Source organism: Marmota flaviventris, chromosome 8 (genome assembly GCF_047511675.1).
Source record: "Marmota flaviventris isolate mMarFla1 chromosome 8, mMarFla1.hap1, whole genome shotgun sequence".
Classification (NCBI taxonomy): Eukaryota; Metazoa; Chordata; class Mammalia; order Rodentia; family Sciuridae; genus Marmota; species Marmota flaviventris.
This window is the reverse complement of record NC_092505.1, coordinates 55,478,841-55,494,869: the sequence shown is the minus strand read 5'-3', so window position 1 is coordinate 55,494,869 and position 16,029 is coordinate 55,478,841. Positions and strand designations below refer to the sequence as shown.

The 16,029-nt window shown below is 34.1% G+C and overlaps 1 protein-coding gene across 1 annotated transcript in view; it reads right to left on the bottom strand.

The window, feature by feature from the left end:
* The window catches only part of Ccdc14 (coiled-coil domain containing 14), a 60,770-nt gene that overhangs the window by 30,860 nt on the left and 13,881 nt on the right, over positions 1–16,029 (bottom strand). Inside the window, exons 3-5 of the mRNA XM_027936107.2 lie at positions 15,722–15,794; positions 15,398–15,467; positions 15,182–15,304 (exon numbers count right to left, since the gene is read on the bottom strand). Coding sequence (XP_027791908.2) covers positions 15,182–15,304; positions 15,398–15,467; positions 15,722–15,794 — 266 coding nt within the window. The remainder of the gene's footprint in view (positions 1–15,181; positions 15,305–15,397; positions 15,468–15,721; positions 15,795–16,029) is intronic.

The following is a 16,029-nucleotide window of genomic DNA, read 5'->3' as shown; positions in this document are numbered from 1 at the left end:
TCTACAACTAAAAATATTAAAAAAAAAAAAAAAAGAAAGAAATTGAAGAACTCAGAAAATGGAAAGACCTTCAATACTCATGGACAGGCAGAAATAATACTATTAAGTGGCCATACTACCAAAAAGAATATACATATTCAATGCAATTCCCATCAAAATACCAATGACATTCTTCACTGAACTAGAAAAACAGTCTTAAAACTCAATAGGAAGAATAAAAGACCCAGAATAGCCAAAGCAATTCTAAGCCCCGCCCCCAAAAACAAACAAACAAAAAACAGTGCAGAAGGCATCACAATACCTGACTTTGAAATATACTGCAGAGCTATAGTAACATGTGTGGTACTGACATTAAAACAAATGCAGAGACCAATGTTACAATAGAAGACACAGGGACAAAACTACATAGAAACAGTTATCTGATCCTTGACAAAAGTGCCATACATAGGAGTATTTTTAAACATAAGATCTTTTAAACAAATGGTGCTGGGAAAACTGGTTATCCCTATGTAGAAGAATTAAATACACCCTTATCTCTAACCCTGCACAAAAATTAACTCAAAATGGATGAAAAGATCTAGGAATTAGAACAGAAAATATGCAACTCCTAGAAGAAAACACAGGGTCAACACTCCAACAACTTTCTCAATAGGACCTCTAAAGTTCAGGAAATAATGCCAAAGGTTAATAAATGGGATGGCATCAAATTCAAAACCTTCTGCACAGCAAAGGAAACAATTAGGAATATGAAGAGAAAACCTACAGAATGGGAGAAAATCTTTGTTAGCTACTCTTCTGACAGAAGATTAACATCTAGAATATGTAAAGAACTCAAAAAACTTTTGCACCAATAAAATCATATAACCCAATTAATAAATGGGCAAATGAACTAAATAGATGCTTCTCAATAAAAAAATAAATAAAATGATTAATACATGAAAATGCGTTCAATATCATTAACAATTAGGAAAATGCAAATAACAACTACACTGAGATTACATCTTACACCAGTCAGAATGGTAATCATCAAGAATACAAATAATAATAAATGCTGACAAGGATATGGAAAATAAAGGAACACTTTTACACTGTTGGTGGGATTGTAAATTAGTACAGCCACTATGGAAATCAGTATGAAGGTTTCCCCAAGGACTAGAGATGAAACCATGAGCCAGCTGTATCACTCCTCAATATTCATCCTAAAGAATTAAAGCCATCACACTACAATGATACATGCATACCCATGTTTATATCATTGCAATTCATAATAGCCAAACTATGGAATCAGTGTAGGTGTCCATCAATGGATGAATGGATAAAGAAAATGTGGTATATATACCCAATGGAGTTTTATTCAGTCATAAAAGAAAAATGAAATTATGTCATTTGCAGTAAAATGGATGGAACTAGATAGTATTATGTCAAATTATTAAATAAGTTAAACTCAGATGGTCAAGGGTCATATGTTTTCTCTCACATGGAAACTAAAGAAACAGGAAGAGGGGGAGAAATCCCATGAAAATCAGAGGGAGATTAGTACAGGAAAGGGACCAAGGGATTATACAAAATAGAAACCTGGTATTAATAAACTAATAAATAAAAAACAAGTTTTCTATATAGTACTACTCAACAGATTGATATAAAATCTGAATTCTACTTACCTGTCTAATAAAATGCCCTCCACAAATGTTCACAAAACAATATTAGCAGAAATGAGAGTGTTCTGGTAGATCACAGGTTATCAGAGTACAAAATAAATTTAGAAAAATACATAGCCTGTGGTAGTACCTATCAAAGCCAAACATACATATAATCTATGACACAACAATTCTACTCTCTTGTATAAACCTAACACAAATGAGTGCCTATATCAATTTCAAAAGTTCACTTACTGAGTAACCTTGAGCAAATTGCTTAGCTTTTATTGACTTCCTTTTCCTCATTAGAAAAATGGTAATTAAAAAAGTATTTTAAGGGCTGGGGTTGTGGCTCAGTGGTAGAGTGCCTGCCTAGCACATGGAAGCACTGGGTTCGATCCTCAGCACCACATAACAATAAATCAATCAAAAAAAGTATTGTGTCCATCTACAACTAAAAAAGATTTTTTAAAAAACTCTAAAAAAAATTTTAAGACTGTTGTAAGAAGTAAACACTTGCCTAGTTCTTAAATCAATGTACAGTATACAGTAAAAATTCATTAAATGTTATAACATCAGATAGCTGCAAACTCTTAAGTAAATACTTCATTATCCATAAATATTGCTATCTGATGATAATATACCACTGAACAAGAGGTGATTAAAACCAAAAGCAGTAATTGTTATATTCACAATCTGAACAAATGAGTTACCAAAAAAAAAAAAAAAAAAAAAAGCGCTGGTTAATAGATCCCTGTAAAGCAAGTATTACTTCTTATTACAAATATAATTTTATAATAAATTAAATGGAAAGGTACTCTTATCTAGAATATTTTAACTTTGAAATGCAATAGCTCTTATTCCTTCTTTTCAAGGGGTCATTTTACAGGCTCTCATCAAGCTGAGCTACGTACAATATTATGCCTCTGCCAGCAGATGTCATCGTCCAACATAAAATTTTAACTCCAAACATACTTCTTAAAAATCAAAGTCCTCTAATAAAATGACTTATTTTGCTCCTCTAAAAACTCAGTTTGTATGAAACTCTATTGATAATGGTGAATATTTGTACATATGGTATAAAGTCTTAAAGCAAATAATCCAGGACAAGTTAGAAACCACAAATGGATATAAAAGAAATTTGAATTATTATTATACAATTTAATTTTAAAAACAAAGCAATAAAATAGGTTTGTTACTATATAAACACAAATGAAGTATATGTTCTTGCTTTTCTTAATGACACCAAAGCACCTTCCATGAAAACTTTACCTAACAGATCAGGATGACAATGTTTAATTAATGATTAGAACTCATGAGGGAGGCATTCATTTATTCAGTCCATGAAACCTTTTCAGTCCATGAATTCTAGGTGTTGTACAACTGGTGGTCTTTGCTTGGATATATAAGCACAGGCAAGTCAGCCTTCCACCCAAATAAAGAGCATCTAGTGCAGTTAAAAGCAACTGGATACCTATTATAATTTGAAATACAAAAGAACATCTGGCCTTGATAGGGCAATCACTGCTCAAAAGATTCTGCTTGTGTGGTTTATTTCTCAAAGAGAGAGCAGATGGCCCCCAGCTTATGATGGCTCAATTTACGATTTTATTTTTTTATCTTACAATGCTATAAAGCAAGATGCATTCAGTAGAAACCATACTTCAGATTGTGAATGTTTATCTTTTCTAGGTTGTACCATATTCTCTTGTGATGCTAGGCAACAGCACCAAAAAGCTATAGCTCCCGGCAGCCATGCAATCATGAGGTTAAACATATTTTTCAATGAATTGTGTTGCTAAGCTATGATGTTTGGTAGGCTAGGTATTTTTCTTTAAGTTATAATATTTTTAATTTACACTGGATTTATGGAAAATATACCACCACCATAGGTCAAAAAGCATCTGTATGTTATTAAAAGCATAATCACGAAAGCATTCAACAGTTATCAAATCTAAAAAGTTGTTTATTTAAGTGAAACTTTTTTGGACAGGTGCAATGGTATAGGCCTTTAGTCTTAGCTAACTGGGAGGCTAAGACAGTAGGATCTTGAGATCAAGGCCAGCCTGGGTTACACAGCAAGGTCCTCTCTCAAGAGAAAAAAAAAAAAAAAATTTAAATGTCAGAAGCACTTCATATAAGCTCAATACATTTCTCAAACTGCCTCTCTGCCTTTCACCAGAATGCATTGAATAGGTTTACTTGACTCCACAGACATTCAAAATCAAGTAGGTCCCAGACAGAAAGTATATAAGAAAGCTGTGCCCCAGAAGACAGTTAACCAAAAAAAAAAAACCCAGCAAGATGGAATATGTTAAAATTAAAATGATAGCTACTAGTTAACATGCTGAAATAGATTCCTTAAAATTCTATTTATGATTATCTCAGTTGGGAAGAGAGGTAAAAGAGAAGAATATCAGGGCTGGAGATGTGGCTCAAGCGGTGGCGCGCTCGCCTGGCATGCATGCAGCCCGGGTTCGATCCTCAGCACCACATTCAAAGATGTTGTGTCCGCCAATAACTAAAAAAATAAACATTAAAATTCTCTCTCTCTCTTAAAAAAAAAAAAAGAGAGAAGAATATCACTGAGCATTAAGATAACAGGGCAAAATCCCCTACTTTACCACACATACACCAAAAAAACAAAAAATGTTCCTTTCTAGATAGCATTACAGGTTAGTAAACTAAAGAACAAGAGGGAAGGAGAATTCTCTTCTAGTGAGTTGAATTTAGGAGTAAATTAATCAATGAGACCTAATTTCTAATACTGTAACCCTAAAGAAGATTGTCCTATGGAAGTAGGTCCTTCCTTCTGATGAAGAAAGTATGGTGGAGGAAGAACAATAAGAATATTGTGTACTGATCACAGGTTAGAACTGCTGATTTGACTCTAATCCAAATAAGAATTTAATGCTAGGAGCCCAAAATGTCAGTTTTCATTCATCTGCCACTCCAAATCCATCCTCTACTGGTCTCCATCCTGCTCTTCCAGGGATGCTGATCTATATGGATTACACTGTTAAGAGACAATTCTTCATGGGTCTCTCTTGCTCCTACACATCTTCCTGTGTATGCTGAGAAAGCAAGGTTTTTTGACTTAAGCTCTTTACCTGGGCCAATTCTCAGGGTTGTATTTGTAGTCAGCAAACTTGAAGATGAGGTAATGTATCCCTCTGGACATATCTGCTTACTGTTTATTATCATAGTGACAGATTTCTCAAGCTCAGTGTTCCTTAGCTGCTATCCTAACCCAAAGCATGTGCAGCATGTATCTGGTTCCATCACATTACCACCCCCTACCCCCTAATAAGGTGTTAGGGAGAACTAACGCAAATATGCTGATGGATACACTGCTTGCTATGCTATAAAAGAGTTCTTTGTCTCTGATCCAGTAACCTGTGTCCTCTGTCAGGATTTGCGACACAATAAGACTAATTTACCAACCTGTGAGAATAAAAATCAAATTGGATAAAAAGTCAATCCAATCAATTGGCATATCCAAGAAAGGAAGAAGAATGAAGTCAGAGTGCTTCTTCCTGTTCCCTCTTGATGAGGTAATCTTAAGCTAGTTTTGTAAGCTAGCTGCACTTCTCAAGATAGTCTACTCTATAAATAGTGTCTCCTTCTGGGTCCAGTAATCTTTTGTCTCTCCTAATTCTTTAAGGCTTAGTGTTAATGACAGCTCTGCTGCTGTTGCTAGCACTAGGTAGCACAATCTCTTATGGTTTTCACTACCTGATTCATTTCTTTGTAATGAAACTCTCCTCAAATTATATTGGATATTGCCATCTTGTTTCTTGTTAGAACTCTGACTGACAGAAGTCAGAATCCAACAAGTCACTACCATGATACCCACTGTCAATCACATATTCAAATGAGAATTTCTTGAGGAAGGGTCCCCTGGAGACTGAAGGAATAGGTGCTACCAGTTCTTTCTTTATCCATTGGGCCCCCATCCAAGGGCTTCTGTGCAAAGAGGTAAGATCAGGGTTGAGCTCATTTTTTCTTAAAAGGTCAGACAGTAAATGTATTAGGTTTAGTTGGCCAGTTTCCTGTCAGAACTCAAGTCTAACACTGAAACACAAAACCAGTCACAGAAAACACATAAATAGGGGGGTTTTGAAATGGAAAAATAGAGAAGGTTGCTTTTCTGGCTGCTACATGGATGACCCAAATAAAGAAGATAGGCAGCTTCTCAGCAAGGGGGGTGAAAAAGCGGGGGAGGTACTTTACTGGAATTTAGTACTGGACATTCAAAGCAGATCAAAGACTCAGATGGTTGGTTATAATAAGAAAGAAATCCTCAATGTCACAGCCACTGCCACAGCCAAAGGCACCAGCCAGAGTGGTCCCTCAGCGAGCAAAGTATAAGGACAAGGAAATTGATGGAACCTGCATTTTTAGGAGGCCTGAGTCATTGCACAATATCCCACAATATCCGGGTGCAGGAAAGAAGCAGTATATCTCCTGGCTGGTGTGGAAGACAAAGGAAGGAACCATTTAGCAGCCATGGCCTGGGGGCTGGAAGCTAAGGGACCCATTTCCTAGCTAACCCAAGTTTCATCTGAAATATACGCCTGGCAAACCCAAAATACATGACACTTGCTATGCTACAAAAGAGTCTTTTTGTCTCTGATCCAGTAATCTTCTGTCCTCTGTTAGGATTCATGACACAATAAGACTAATTATCAGCTTGTGAAAATAAAACTTGTGAGAACAAATTCCAGACCTCATACACATTAAGAGGGCTATACACATTAAGAGGGCTTCAGTAAGTGTGCCTAAATGATCAGAAGAAAATCAAACGTTGAGAGGGGTTTACACAGGGGAACACTAGTCATGGCAACCCACCCAGCTCTCCCCCTCCCCATCCAAACCAGCTGCTTGTAAGACCAGCTGGGAGAGACCACCCTGCCTGGGAATTCAAAAGGGTTGGTAGGGGGACAGGAAAGAGTTTGGAGACTAAACGTTGAGACCAGGAAACATGGGGTCCACTGGGGACAGAGTGGACTAAGAATCAGCTCCTCCACCACACAAGTAGAACCCAGGAGCGATCCCTAGGATAGAGCCTTCCAACATGGACTAGCAAGTGCAGGGCCCTGGAGATGCACTGATTTAAAATCTCCAGACCAACTGGCATTCAGTGAAGAGCCTGGAGCCTTCCTAAACCTAAACCCTGCCTAAAGGAGTTCCACCTACAGGATTACCTCCCTCACTCCAGACACCCCACCCTGACACTGCTAAGAAGGAAAGCTGGGAATCTTTTGAATTCCAATGGAAATAATTCCTTAACTTCTCATCAAGATTTTTTTTTTCTTTTCAATGTTTGTGACCTTAATGATTCATGAACATTTATACATATTCTTTTCTTTATTTTTTTATTTCTAGCATTTTTGAAGCCAGTTGTTTTTCATGGATCAATAATTTGAGGAGTAGGATGTTTGACTATTATAGGTCAGTTTTGTTTTGTACTCTTATTTTTAATTTTTAAATTTTTTACTTTATATATTTTTTGTCTCACTTATCTGTTTCCCTTGATTCTCTCTCTTGCTTCTGCTCACAGCCAATCTCTACTATTCTCTTTCACTCCTTTTAATTTTTTTACTACTATCTTCTCTCCTTCTCCCTCATAATCATCAAATCCTACATCATTCCGTTCTCTCCCTGTGCAACATTTGAAATTGTAAACCCTTTTACAAACTTACTGTTTTTATTGTACGCTGATAATTTTACTCATAACTGATCATGTCATTACTGTTTATTGTCACAACTAACATTGTAGATGTCATTGCAGAAACTATTTGGTTTAATGGTATATATTGTTTGAACTGATTGTTGTTATTATTTTTCATATAACTTTATTTATTTTATGTGGTGCTGAGGATTGAACCTAGTGCCTCACATGTGTTAGGCAAGCACTCTACCACTGAGCCACAACCCCAGCTCCTGTTGTTATTATTTATCTCCCCCTAAATGGTGAGGTACTGGAAACCTTCAGTTACAGATAAGTCCACATGGTAGAAACTACTGCCTCAGATCCATACTGTTAGATGGGTAGACAAAGAAAAAACATGAAAAAGCAAGGGAACAAATTACCCCAAACAAACCAAAATACTTCAATAACAGAATCCATTGACACTACAGTGGAAGAAATGTCAGAGAAAGAGTTTAGAATGTACATAAACTAATCCGCTAGATAAAGGACAATGTAAGGAGTAAAATCAGAGAGAAAATTCAGAAAGTGAAAGTTCACTTCAATAGAGATACAGATTCTAAAATGAAATCAGCAAAAAAAAAAAAAAAAAAATCCTCAAAATGAAGGAATTAATAAACCAAATTAAAATTTCAATGGAATGCATCACCAACAGACTAGACTACTTGAAAGACAGTTTCAGGCAATGAGAACAATATATATAATCTTGAAAATAAAGTTTACCATAGAGAAAAGATGTTAAGAGACCATGAACAGAACTTCCAAGAAATATAGGATAACCAGGAAAGACCAAACTTAAGGTTTATTGAGATAGATGAAGGCTTGGAGATATAAACCAAAGGAATGGACATGCTTTTCAATGAAATAATATTAGAAAATTTCCCAAACCTAAATAATGAAATGGAAAAATCAAATAGAGAAGGCTTACAGGACCCCAAATATACAAAATTATAACAGACCCAAACTAAGGCACATTATTATAAAAATGCCTAACATACAGAATAAGGACTGAATTTTAAAAGTTGACAGAGAAAAATAATAGGTCACATTTAAAGGGAAACACATCCAGATCTCAGCTGATTTCTCAACCCAGATCCTCAAAGCTAGGAGGTCTTGAAATAATATATATCAAGCTCTGAAGGAAAATGGATGCCAGCCAAGAATATTATACCCAGCAAAATCAAGCTTCAGAATTGCCAATGAACTAAAAGCCTTCCATGATAAACAAAAGTTAAAAGAATTCACAACTAGAAAGCCTGCACTACAAAACATACTCAATAAGATACTTCATGAAGAAGAAATGAAAAACAAAAATGAAAATCAGCAAAGGAAGAAACTACACTAGACCAATAGTCAATCAAAGGCGAAACTAATTCAAATTAAAAATCAGAAATAAATCAAATTGACAGGGAACAAAAATCATTTCTCAATAATAACACTGAATGTAAATGACCTAAATAAATCAATCAAAAGGCACAGACAGGGCTGGAGTTGTGGTTCAGTGGTAGAGCACTTGCCTAGCATGTGTGAGGTATGGGTTTGATTCTCAGCACCACATATAAATAAATAAAAGGTCCATAGACAACTAAAAGAATATATATAAATAATATAATATATATAAAAAGGCAGATTGAATTAAAAACAAAGACTCAACAATGTACTGTCTCCAAGAGACTCACCTTATAGGCAAAGACATCCACAGACTCATGGTAAAAGGATAGGAAAAAATATATCATTCACATAGATCTTGTAAACAATCAGGGATTTACATCTTCATATCATATAAAGTGGACTTCAAACCAAAATTAATCAGAAGGGACAAAGAAAGACATTTCATACTACTTAAAGGAATTATACATCAACAGGACATAAGAATATTCATGCCCCGAACAATGAAGCATCTACATACATCAAACAAACTGTTCTCAATTTCAAGAATCAAACAGACCATAACACAATAATACTGGGTGTCTAACACACCTCTCTCACCACTGAATACATTCTCCATACAAAAGAAATTAATAATTTAAACTTAACAAACATATATAGAATATTTCATCCATCAATGACTGAATACATTTTCTTCTTAGCAGCACACAGATCTTTCTCTAAAATAGATCATATCTTAGACCACAAAGCTACTCTTAGCAAATACAAAAAATATAGATAATACCTTGCATTCTATCAGATTATAATGGAATGAAATTAAAAATCAGTGATAAAATAAAAAATAGAAGCTACTCTAATAACCAGATATTAAATAATATACTGTTGAATGACTAATGGATAGCAGAAGAAATCCAGGGATGAAATTAAAAAAAAAAAATACAGGTAAATGAGAATAGCAGCACAACATAGCAAAATATCTGGGACACTATGAAGGACAATATGAAGTTCTAAGAGGAAGGTTCATTGCATTGAAGTCATTCATTAAAAGAATATAAAGTCACCAAATAACCTAACATTACTCCTCCAACCCATAGAAAAAGAAGAACAAATCAACACCAAAAGCAGAAGACAGGAAATAATTAAAATCAGAGCTAAACTCAATGAAATTGAAAAAAAAAAATTCAAAAAAAAAGTTCATTCTTTGAAAAAAATAAATAAAATTGATAAACTCTTAGCCAAGCTAACAAATAAAAAACTCAAATTATAAAAATTCATGATGAAAAAGGAAATATCACAATGGACACAACTGAAATAAAAATGATAATAAAACTATTTTAAAAATTTATACTATAATAAAGTAGAAAAACTTGAAGACACTGACAAATTTCTAAAGACACAGGACAAACCCAAATTGAAGCAGGAGAACAGAGAAAATTTAAACAGATCAATTTCAAGCAAGGAAATTGAAGACACAATCAAAAGCCTACCAACAATGGGGCAGAAAAGATGGTGAAATAAGATGGACATCATTATCCTAGGTACATGTAAGACTGCACATATGATGCAATGCTACATTGTGACAGAGAAATAAAAAGTTGTGATGAAATTACATACAATGAATCAAAATGCATTCTGCTATCATGTATAGCTAATTAAAATAAATTTTTTTAAAAAAAGGCCTACCAACAAAGAAAAGACTAGGATCAGATGGATTCTCAGCCAAGTTCTTACCAGATCTTCAAAGAAGAACTAATACCAATCCTCCTGAAATTATTCCATGAAACAGAAAAGGAGGGAACTCTTCTAAACTCATTTTATGAAGCTAGTATCACCCTGATATCAAAACCTGAAAAAACACATCAAGGAAAGAAAATCTCAAACCAATATCCCTGATTAATACAGATGCAAAAATTAATAAAATACTGGCAAATCACATATAAGAACATAAAGCGTACAATATGATCGAGTGGGGTTCAAAAGAGAGTAAAAGATGATCAAGTGGGATTTATCCTCAGGATACAAGTCTGGTTCAACATAAAGGAATCAATAAACATAATTCATCATATCAATAAACTTGAAAGACAAGAATCACATGATTATCTCAATAGATGCAGAAAAAGCATTTGACACAATATAGCTAGCATGCATTCATGTTCAAAACACTAGAAAAACTAGGGATAGTAGTAACATACCTCAATATTGTAAAAGCTATGTATGTTAAAGGCCAACATCAATCTAAATGAAGAAAAATTCAAAGCATTCCCTCTACAAACTGGAATAAGACAAGGATGTCCTGTTTCACCACTTCTATTCAATGAAGTCCTTGACACTCTGGCAATTAGGCAGAAAAAAGAAATTAAAGGGATACAAATAGGAAAAGAAGAACTCAAACTATCCTTATTTGCTAATGACATTATTTTATACTTAGAAGATACAAAAAAACTCCATCAAAAAACTTCTAAAACTCATAAACAAATTCAGCAAAATAGCAGGATATAAAATTAACACCCGGAGGGGAGGGAGGCGGGGATAGGGAGGGCAGCAGAATACAACAGACACTAGTATTGCTGTATGTATATACGTGGCTGTATAACCAATGTGATCCTGCAATCTGTACACGTGGAAAAATGAAAATTCATACCCCATTTGAATCAAATGTATGATATGTCAAGATCATTGTATTGTCTCGAGCAACTAATAAAAAATAAAAATTAAAAAAAAATTAACACCCATAAATCAACTGCATTCCTATACACCAATGATAAATCAACTGAAAAAGAAATTAGGAAAACTATCCAATTCACAATAGCCTCAAAGCAAAAAATATTTGGTAAGCAATCTTACAAAAAAGAGGTGAAAGACCTCTACAATGAAAACTACAGAACACTGAAGAGGCCTAAAGACCTTAGAAGATAGAAGATCCCCTGTATTCTTGGATAGGCAGAATTAATATTTTCAAAATGGCCATACTACCAAAAACACTCTACAGATTTAATGCAATTTCTATTAAACTTCCAATGATGTTCTTCATAGAAATAGAGAAAGCAGTCATGAAATTCATATGAAAAAATAAGAGACCCAGAATAGCGAAAGCAATCCATAGTTTAAAAAAAAGTGAAGCAGGAGAATCACAATACCAGACCTTAAATTATACTACAGTAATAAAAATGGCATGGTATTGGCACCAAAACAGACATGAAGACCAATGGTACAAAACAGAAGACACAGAGAAAAAGCCACATAAATACTATTAGCTCATATTAGACAAAGGTGCCATAAGCATATACTGGAGAAAAGATAGCCTATTCAATAAGTGGTGCTGGGAAAACTGGGAATCCATATGTAGCAAAATAACATTAACCCTTATCTCTCACCCTGCACAAAACTCAACTTAATGTGGATCAAGGACCTAGGCATTAGATCAGAAACCCTGCACCTACTGGAAGAAAATGTAGGCCCAATGCTCCATCCTGTCAGCTTAGGAATCAAATTCCTCAACAAGACTCCTAAAACACAAAAAATAAAATCAGGAATCAATAAATGGGATGGTATCAAACTAAAAATCTTCACAATAGAGGACAATCAAAAATATGAAGAGAGCCAACAGAATTTGGGACAAAATCTTTACTATCTACCTGCACCTCAAATAAAGCATTAATGTATAACACAAAAAACTTAACACCAAAATAGCAGATAACCCAATCAATAAATGGGCAAAGGAAATAAAGAGGCACTTCAAGAAGAAATACAATTAGTCAACAAATATGCGAAAAAATATTCAACATCTCTAACAATTAAATAAATGCAAATTAAAACTACACTGAGATTTCATCACATACCAGTCAGAATAAAAATTAAGAATACAAGTAACAATAAATGTTGGTGAGGATATGAGGGAAAAAGTTACACTTATATGCTACTGGTAGGACCATACATTGGTGCAAGCCTCTAGAAAGCAATATGAAGATTCCTCAGAAAACTTGGAATGGAACCACCATTTGATCCAGTTATCCTACTCCTTGGCATATACCCAAAGGACTTAAAATGAGCATACTACAGTGACGCAGCCACATCAATGTTAATAGCAGCTCAATTCACAATAGCTAAACCATAGGAATCAACCAAGGTGCCCTACAACAGATGAATGGATAAAGAAAATGTGGTATATATACACAATGGAATATTACTGCCATAGAGAAGAATGAAATTATGGCATTTTCCAGTAAATAGATGGAACTGGAGACTATCATGCTAAGTGAAATAAGCCAATCCCAAAAAACCAGAGGCCAAATGTTCTCTCTGATAGGCAGATGCTAACACACAATAAAGTGAAGAGGGAAGAACAGAAGTTCACTGGATTAGACAAAGGAGAATGAAAGGAAGTGAGGATGGGAAAAGGAAAGACAGTAGAATGAACCAGACATAACTTTCCTGTGTTCATATTGGTCATTCATTATGGCCAATGTAACTCCACATCACGTACAACCACAAGAATGGGAAGCTATAGTCCATGTAATGTATAATATGTCAAAATACACTCTACTGTCCTATGTATGTAAAAAGAATAAAATTTTTTAAAAAAGAAAAAAACTATGAATAAATAAGCAGGACCGCATTCTAATAAAACTTTGTTCACAAAATAAAATATTATTTATAAAATAAAATTGACCATACCATGTTGACCCCTGGTTTAGACTGATGTTGTTCAGACATATAATACAAGCCATATATTATTTAAAATTCTTAGTAGCCACATTTAAAAGTGAAAAGGATAGGTAAGTTTAGTTTTCATAATATTTTACATTTTAAATCAATGCAGCCAAAATATTAATATTTCAATATGTAGTACAGAGAACTGAGATGTTTTATTTTTTGTATTAGATTTTCTAAATCCAATATATATTTTACACAAAGCACATCTTAATCTGGGCAACAAGTTTTCATCATAAATACCTGATCTAAATTTATACTTAATGAAATTTACAGTTGAAAACAAATAGATTCATTCACTCAAGTGATTCCAAAGATAGCTATAAGTTTTATTAATTGGATAAAGCTGTTTTCAATTTTATTAATTAGAATTCAATAACATCAAAAAATTCCTTGCATTCACATTTCAAGTGCTCAACAGCTTCATGTGGCTAGTGCCTATCCTCCTGAACAGGGCAGGTCAACATATGAGGCTCAACTGACTGACCTTCCAACATACATGGAAGGACTGAAATAAGCTGTTTCTCTTCTTTCATTCTCTAACTCATGACCATATAGAATAATATCTAGCCCTATGAATGTTTTACCTCCATTTTCTTAGCCTCTTTGCCTGGATCCTGATCTCTTAATATCCAGGGGTAGCCAGATGATTTTCTAAATTTTATCCTTTGTACTAAATGTAAGCATGCACTGAAGTGCTAACATTTCTGACCCACCATAAACTATGGAACTATTCAGAATTCTCATTGTACCCTGATTTTATTAGTACATATTCTATATACATGTTGAAATATCACGCTGTACCCTATACATATGTACAATTACATTTTAACTAAAAAAAAAAAAAAAAATAGAAATAGCCAGGTGTGGTGGTTATGTGCCCGTAATACCAGCAACTCAGAAAATTGAGGCAGGAGGATGACAAATTCAACTCCAGCCTGGGCAACTTAGCAAGACCATGTCCAAAATAAAAAGGGCTGGGGATGTAACTCAGTGGCAAAGCACTTGCCTAGATTGTACTTGGTCCTGGGTTCAATCTCCAGATTCAGAGGGAGGGAGGGAGGGAGGGAGGGAGGGAAGGAAGGAAGGAAGGAATCCTATTGTGGATACTTTATTCAATTATTATTTTGGACCACACTGTTCTATATATCTTTTTGAGAAACATAATCAAAATTTGCTTGTTCTAAACTGTTTGCTGAACTGCTACCCTTAGTTAACCCTAAGGATATAAAATACCACTGGTTGTATTAACCATCAATCAATCACTGGCAGGCTTTCTTTTCTGTTCAACTTGGAAGCTTACCTTCTTATGTACCATGAACCTTAACTGCAGCTCAAAAAAGTTGAGTTCTGTAACCAACTTAGGATATAAACATACAAAGTAATTTTAAAACAATTATTATTTATAAGTATATCCCTGAAATGCAACCAATTTGTGATTATCTATGAAAACAAGTGACAGGTGAAACAAAGATAATTATACATACGCCTCCTAAATGTCATTCTGAGTTTAAATACTTTATCCTGCAAACCCATAGATTCTTATCCTACTTTTCTACTTAGAAAAGTAACAATAAACAAAGTGACTACTAAGCTGTATAGTGAGAAACACAAACGCACACATATACTTAAATAAAAATATATTTAAATGAAAGAAAACTGCATACTCCTGATAATTTATCAAATCCCCAGAATTAAGGATTATCTTTAATAAGAGAAAAAAAATGCTTACATGTTTCCTTCCAGACTACTGAAGGAAAAATATGTTTCTCATGTCCTTTCTTTTTAGATCCACATTTTTTGCCTTCTAAAGGTCTGGAGTTACATCTATTTTCTGAATATGCTGTTTCTGAAGCTATGAATAATTAAAACAAAATTTGTTAGCATTTATAAAAATTACTTAATTGAGAAAAGGTGATCAGGGAAGAAGCATTAAAAAAAATAAAACCTGAATCTTCATTTCTCAAAATGTCCCGCAGCAAAGAAGCACAACCATCAAGCCCCTGTATAGTTTCAGTCTGTAAGGAGAAAGTCATTTAAAATACATTTGTATATAAAATTATAGTGCAGAGAAAAAATATGTATTATGCAACCTTAAATAAAATTCTTTATAAGCAATTTATTATTGGTAGAAAACATGTTTTAAAGCAATAGCCTTCCTATTTCCTCAAGGCAATTTATACTTTACCTTTGTATTTTATTTCCATTTCTAGGCTTTTACCTGAAAGCTAAGTAAAATAGTGTGTATTATAGCTGTTCGGTCTAATCTTACCTGACTTTCTGAATCAGAATGAGTGGGATAGCCAGAATTTGCATTAAAACGTGATATTTTTCTTAAATGAGTCCTAGAAAACAAGATTAACAGTGTTATAAATAATACAATTTTTCCCCCTCAAAATATGTTAGTAAGTAGTCATTTTCTTTCCACCACAGGTTGTAAAGAAAGCTTGCCTAACAATATATAACATGAATAGGACATTATGAAGACTGGAAAGACTGTTAAAACACTATAATGATTGACCTGGGTAGATTTGAAAAGTTATTCCCCAGAGGATGTAAAGGAAGAGGTGCATCTAGTTT